The 7,460-nt window shown below is 37.9% G+C and overlaps 1 protein-coding gene across 1 annotated transcript in view; it reads left to right on the top strand.

Moving 5' to 3' along the window:
* Positions 1–7,460, top strand: part of LOC116693535 (hydrocephalus-inducing protein) — a 109,106-nt gene that overhangs the window by 29,165 nt on the left and 72,481 nt on the right. Inside the window, exons 18-19 of the mRNA XM_032522524.1 lie at positions 4,446–4,614; positions 6,425–6,634. Coding sequence (XP_032378415.1) covers positions 4,446–4,614; positions 6,425–6,634 — 379 coding nt within the window. The remainder of the gene's footprint in view (positions 1–4,445; positions 4,615–6,424; positions 6,635–7,460) is intronic.

Here is a 7,460-nt window from a genome sequence, read left to right on the forward strand (position 1 = left end):
CCCCCCCCCCCCCTTGAAAAGGACTGTGATTACTATAGTAGTCTGTTCATGGCCTTGAACCTTCTAACTGCTATAGCTCTACAAGATTTATCACCATCTACCGTCTTTTTCTTCTTTCTTTCTTCCGCCCCATTTTCATCTATTGGTATTCCTTCTGTTTGCTCCCCTCCTTGTCCTCATCTTAGGGTTTTACATTGCCTATTTATCTTTCTTGTTCTTTTTTTTCCTATCTCTCCTCCTGCTCCCCTGCCTCTTCTGCCTGTGCTTCTGCTCGCTACCAAATCCTTATCAGCCTTCTCTTCTCTTCTTTGTCTTTACTCTTTCGCTCTTAGATTGTGTCTCCTCTTAACAATCTGTCTCATTGGCAGTCTTGCTAATTAAATGTAGACCTCACTCTGCGTTCACATTCTCTCTTAAAGGTCTCTCTTTCCCCTCTCCCCTCACAAAAACCTGCACTATCTAACCATGTTTGGCTAATTGCATCCCTATCAGTAATTACACAGCAGCCCTTGGAGAGGGAATTTCAATAGTGCTAACTCTTATCTATCTATCTATCTAGCCCACTGATAGATAGAGGCAGTATCATGCATTTAAATACTGTAACTTCTTAGTCTTTAGGACTTTATGTCAGTAAGAAGAAAACTGAGAAGCATATTGAGCTGGATCAATGGACAACTGACTGACAGACTGATCACTCGCAACTAATAATGTTAGGTGCTTTAGAGACAGTTGAGTTTAAGCAAAGGTATACAACAATTTTTGCAGTTGTGAGGTAAAGATTCTTCAGCAACTTTCTGTCTCCTTTTTAAACCTGGAATGTTACTTTTTCAAACAGCAAAAAATCTCCCTTGAGGTTCTGTTCTTGCATATGTGTTGTCCCTTGGAAAATAGTCTTGCAGTGTCAAACACAGTGCTGTGGAATAAGGTCTGGGTACACCACAGAGCCGAAGTGAGACTCATTTCCAGCCCTGGAGTTTCATACCTTAGACCCTCACAAAGCACACTTTACTTCACAACTGACTATATTAAAATAACATAACTGAAACCTTTGCATATACGTATAATAGTGTGTTATTCTCTACAGCCTTGCATTTCAGTGTATTTTTGTAAAATATTTCCAATTTAGCGGAGAGTAAGTGCTGCTTCACAATGTTACACAGTTCACATCTTTACAACAACACAATGATATTCAACAATTTCAAAACCTACTTTCTTTGCAAATAAGTGTTCACAGACACCTGAAACCTAAAATTAAATAAAAGAATAAATACAAATACAAAATAAATAAACATAAAGAATAAAAGAACATGTATTTCTAATTACACCATCATATATTTCCATCATCTGTTTTTTCCTTTGTATAATATTAAATATTACTTTTATCCTGTTCCCTAACAAAGTTAACTGTTCACGTAATACAGTAATGTGAGATAATTAAATTAGCCTGATACATGGTTAAATGTAATTTGCTCTTACCAGTGTATCGCTGTGTGTTCGTCCATACAAATCCTCTCCAATCAATTCCAAAACATCCCAGTTAGAGAAACATATTCTTTGTAAATCTTAACAATCATTTCCCGAAAGGACCAAGCAGGCCTGCCTTATTGCAATATTCCCAATTTTCTTTACGCCGGAAGTCATGCAATTATCCTGGAAATATATTTCCATTGTTACAGACTACTTGCAAAATGAATCCTATACAATGTAGACTGTTAAAAAACTGCCTGAGAAAATCCAGTTTTGTATGAATGCATTATAGTACAAGAATGCAAACATTAGTGAGTATAATTGTTTCTCTGAACAATCAGGTAAGACTGAAGCGTATAATGTAAATGTGCTGTATTTATATAGCACTTTTCTAGTCTTAACAACTACTCAAAGAACTTTTACATCATACAGAAACCATACAGAAACATTCACCATTCACACACATTCACACACTGTGGCCAAGTCTGCCGAACAAGGTGCCACCTGCTCATCAGATACACACTCACACACATTTAGGCGCAGGGGAACTCAGGGTTCAGTGTCTTGCCCAAGGACACTTCGACATGGGACTACAGGGCCAGGGATTGAACCACCAACCTTCCACAGCCAGCCCCTTTATTTAAATTTATATATCAGAGAGAGCAACACGTTATAGTGCTTTTACTTGTTTTTCTTAGTTCACAGAGGCTTACCATATTAGATTAGATCCAATTTCACATTATTGTCATTGCACACAGTAGGTACCTGGACAAAATGCAGTGTTGGTGGATCAAAAAAGAGAGCGCAAACAATAGCAAAAGTGTAGATAAACACGGATATATAATAAACATCACTAATAAATGATAAATTAATTGATAATTAACTTAAGTTAATAGTTATTTTACTTTTAACAAACAATGAAATGGTAATTTATAATGTTTACATATATTATTAATGCATAACAAATCATAAGTTTTAATATATTATAGTAGGCATTTGTAAATGATTACCAAATTGTTTGTTAACCGTTAATAAACATAACTTAGATGGCTAGTATGATTACCTTGTTAATGGTTAATACATACTTTGTAAAGCATCTATAAACCATGTTAAGATAGCACCATCGAATAATCAAGTAAGCATCTCTTATTTATAGATCACCAAAAGAAAAGGTTTCATTTAGCAAAATGACTGTTTCTTGATGCCTTTTAAATTACTAATCATTAGCTAATTATTATAAGCATTAGTTGCAGCTTTATAATAGCCGTCCAAATAATGTTTATAATTGGTTTACAAAATGATTATCAACCCTTGACTATTCCTTAACTATCTGTTATTTTATTTTACACTTAACTAATAAAATAAGTTATTACATTACTAATCATAAGTTAATAGGAAATGTGTTAATTGTTTAACAGTAAAATAAGTAGGAATCAAAGTAGAATTAACCATTCATTAATGATAAATTATTAATTGTTATTATCAAGTATTATCTACACACTGCCACTGTGACATTATTTAAACATGCAACCGTCTGATCTGGAGTTAGACATTATAAAGTAGTGTAAAATGGTTCCAAAAACTCAAATATAGTTGAGTAGTGTAGTTACCACCACTGGAAATAAGGAAGGTCACAAAATACACGTCATAAACCTGCAATCTGTCTCTCTCTCACACACACACACACACACCACACACACACACCACACACACACACACACACCCCACACCACACACACACACACACACACACACACCCACACACACCACACACTTGCTCCTATCACTTCTTTTTCCCAACAGTCTGCTGGAAGTGAGATGTTTGTGGTTTGGTAGTCTTTGATGTGTTGATTTTTAGCAAGACTGAACATAGGAAAAGAACAGAAGGAAGATAGAGAGAGAGAGAGAGAAAGAGAGAGAGAAAGAGAGAGAGAGAGAGAGAGAGATATGGGTTAGTGGGCTATTTCTGTTTTGAGTCGTGCTCTTGCAGAGTGCTCATCTGCTGTCTCACCATCTGTTCGTCTGACCGCACCAGTGGGTTTTAAACTCTTTCTAAAAAGCTTATTTTTTGAGGGGAGAGAATGGTTTTTGTGGTCTCCTACTCTTATGCACCAAAAAATGCACCCTTTTGTTGAAGACATTGACCTAAAGTATTTGTTTGCTCCCACATCTTAGATTGCTGATGTACTAATTTGTGATCTCCCCAAGACCATACATCAGTCCAGCTCAGCCCCTAAAACAGCATTCATCACAGACTGACCATACAACAGTGCCCCCTGCTGGTTACACACCCACCCACACCACACACACACACACACACACACACACACACACACACACACACACACACACACACACACACACACACACACACACCCACAAACTATGGCAATAATGTAGCCAGTGTTTGGTGATTTAATATAGAGCTTGCCCAGCTTTGATATGGCTTCACTCACTAAATCTCTCTCATTCTCTTCCATGTTTATTCAGCACTTCACTGCAATCTATCCTGACCTGTTTCCTGCTGCTTGCCTATTAAAATTCCTCTTAATTATAGAACACTCTGTTTAATTAACTTGATAGATGCACCCAGTCTGATCCCACAGGGAAGGAGAGAGTAGAACAGAGAGAGAAAATGAGAGGCAGAGTTCTTTGGGGTGTGGGTGCTAAAGATGTTCTTCTCCACTTGGGTATTACAGTATATGTTAATGATATATTGGATATACAATAGATGCTTGCATAATTTGCTGTTGGTTTTTTAGTGTGCATGTGTTACCTTATAGACATCTTGAGGCTTTTAATTGTCTATTTTCATGGAGCTGAGAGATGGTCTCATATTTTTTTCTTTTCTTATTTTTCTTCTCATTTATGCCTCTTGTCATTGATTTACCCTGTTTCATTTATCGCACGCCCATTTGTGCAGCTTTAAAATGGATATTTCACTTCAAGGATGTTTTATGATGATTTTGTCTCCATAGAGAGACAGAGATTCTGGAGGCAGAGAAGGAGCAGACAACTCCAGAAAATGAGGCTGAAGGAGGACAGAGTTCCTCCAGAACACTTTCTCCTGCCTTTTCAGTTCCTCTGAGCCCCAGACCTGGTGCAGATGAGCAGAGCCGCACACAGTGCCGTCTGGGTGTAAAAGAGGTAAGCAAATGCTCCCTTGTAAACAAATCAGGGTTTCCTGAGATTTTTAGTTGATCAAGGCATGGAAAGAGCCTGCTGTAAAGGGCAAGTCCTCTCCGTCTCTATGCTGCCACATGCCACACCCATACACATACACATACATTTGTGAAAGGGTGATGTTTTTTAATCTATTGATTCGTGTACAGGGACACAGTTTTTTTTCGTGGTGGTGAGCATGAATTTTAAACTAATGGGAAGCATCTTTTGTGATAACACCACAATTACGGTAGCGAGTAGTATTGAAAAGCCAAAAATCTGCGTAAGGAGCTTAGTTGGTGTGGTGGATAGGTCAAACAACACAGGACTTTCACGCCAAAGACCGGGGAGCGCATCTCGTGTGTGGCGGTTTCTATCTGCATTCTTCTTCTCCTTACAACAACCGTCCCGTTGTCGCCGTCTCCTGCGTTTCTGACGGATCCTTTTCCCCGTTGTTCTTTTCCGAACCACAACCGTCCCGTTGTTGTTGGCGGCATTGTTGCGTCCCCCAGAGACTGCGGATCGTGTCCCGACGGCTGTTGTTGTTCCCCAGAGCAAGTGTCATGGCAGCTTTTGAAATGGTCATGTTCCCGTTTCGGGGTGATCACCACGAAATAAACGAGAAAGTCGTGTCCCTGCCGACTAATCAATAGATCATAGATCAGTTTGTGAGTGTTTGCAATACTTAAGGGATGAAATAATACTTTGATCACATCTGTACATGTATTTGTCATTTGGGGCCAACTATTTTTATTTTCAGAATTTATGAATCTATTGATTTGTCTTTAAAATATCATATCAAATTTACTTCTAGTCCTTACATTGTAGCAAATATCAGCAATATTCTCCCACCAACAATCCAGAAAAACAAAACCTTTTAGTAAGTATTTTTTAAGTCACTGGGTCATTGGCTTGTTGTGTCTGCACTAACAATTAATACACACCGCTAGTGCAAACTCTAAATGAAAAATGTTCTGAAATACTAGAACATATATTTGCTTTCTTGCTAATAGTAAGATAAGAAGATGAACACCACTGTCATATCGATCCAGGAGATAGTTAACTTAACATAAAGACTGGACCCAGAGGGAAACAGAGACACTCAGCTTACCAGCACCTCTACATTTCACTAATAAACATGTAATATCTTCTTTGTTTATATTTTACAAAAAACAATCTAATATTATATTAGTAGTATAGTAAACTGTATTTATATTATGAGGCAATTTGTTCACAACAAAATAAATAACTCCACATTTAGGCCACACATAGAGCCGTGTCACAGACTCACTGGCAGAGCTGATGTGTTCCAAACACTTCCAATAACTCAAAAGAATTATATGTTAAGACTAACTCATTTAAAGGCAGGGTTGGTAACAATTTCCAAAATACACTTTTTTTATATTTTGTTTGAACACCCCGACAGCAATAAATAACTTATGGGCTCTGAAAAGGAGCAAAAAAGATCAGTCATCTGTAGCTGCTTTTATCTTGTAAAAATGCCCACCAATCACGGCCCGTTTTGAAAGAACCTACGAAATGCCTCCTTGCCTTGCTGTACGTACTCTACCCCTCCCGTGTACGGCCTCGAGACCAATGCGTATCATCGTAGCATTGATAATAGTAGTCATGTTTGTTTTAAACATTTGTATGATAATATTAAGTGTTTGCCTACAGGTGAGATATAAAGTAAAATGAAAATCTGATGGATCACTTTCACTTTTTGAGAGCTACTGTGTGAAATTGTATTAAAATGAAATGAATCTTGTAAGTTCCACTTGTTTTGTGTCTGTAGGTGTTTGATATCGTGCCGATTTATGGGGATCTCCGACCCGGGGAACAGCAGCAGGTCATTTTGTCTTTCTATGGCCACGAAAATGTCAGCAGAGAGGCGGTGGCACAGTGCCATGTAGAGGAGGGGCCTATGTATGAAATCAAACTCAGAGGAGAAGCTTCGGTAACCAGCTACAGCCTTGACTCAACCCATATTGACTTTGGTCTGCAGGTATGTATACAGGGCTCCTTTACCCAGAATTCATCTTCTTAGTTCTTTATCCCAACAAGCTCTACTAATCAAATTATGTTATAAGTTATGTTTCAGCTCAGTGTGTGCAGATCTTTAAGGCTAGGATTAGGCCATGACTGGCATTAGAGACTGCTGACATCAGCTAAAGGGGGGAGGGTTTACTACTGCTTGAGCTCCATTATCTTGTGTTCATTTCCCTATTTGTTTTCCTGTTATCCCGCTTTTATTGTTCTTATTTTTTCCTTTGTCATCTTTTTTATTTTTGTAAACAAAACCTGGGGTAGTGATGCATTTTACCATTTTCAAAAGGACACTGACAGAAACAGATTTGTTTGTGATTGTGGATGAATATGTGTTTGCTGCACTTCTGTAGTTTGTTTCATGAGTATTTGCTTTTGCTTACTGTTAGTGTTGTACTCTTCCCCATGCCATTTTTTTTTTTTATTATCACAGAATCTAATTCCGAGAGACAGATAGTGAGATAAATGTTCATATGTCATTGGGATACACATTTTATAAAGACATAATATCTGCTGTTGAAAGTGGCATCAAATGTAAAGAGACTGGTGAGAGGAATCATGTTAACTTTGAATGTCACTGCATAGTGACTTCACAGTTTGGCCTTTTGCACTTCTACTAACTCTTTAAGTATGCAAGACATCCGGACCAGTTATCATTGATATTCAAGTCAAGGACATATTGATTTTTGATTTAGTTGAAATGAGGGATTCAGCAGAATATTTCTCTGACCTTCCTGTCTATTCAGCACTATTTTTCTCTGGCTGTTTCTCTCTCTCTCTCTCTC

The sequence above is a fragment of the Etheostoma spectabile genome, chromosome 8, assembly GCF_008692095.1.
Source record: "Etheostoma spectabile isolate EspeVRDwgs_2016 chromosome 8, UIUC_Espe_1.0, whole genome shotgun sequence".
Taxonomy (NCBI): domain Eukaryota; kingdom Metazoa; phylum Chordata; class Actinopteri; order Perciformes; family Percidae; genus Etheostoma; species Etheostoma spectabile.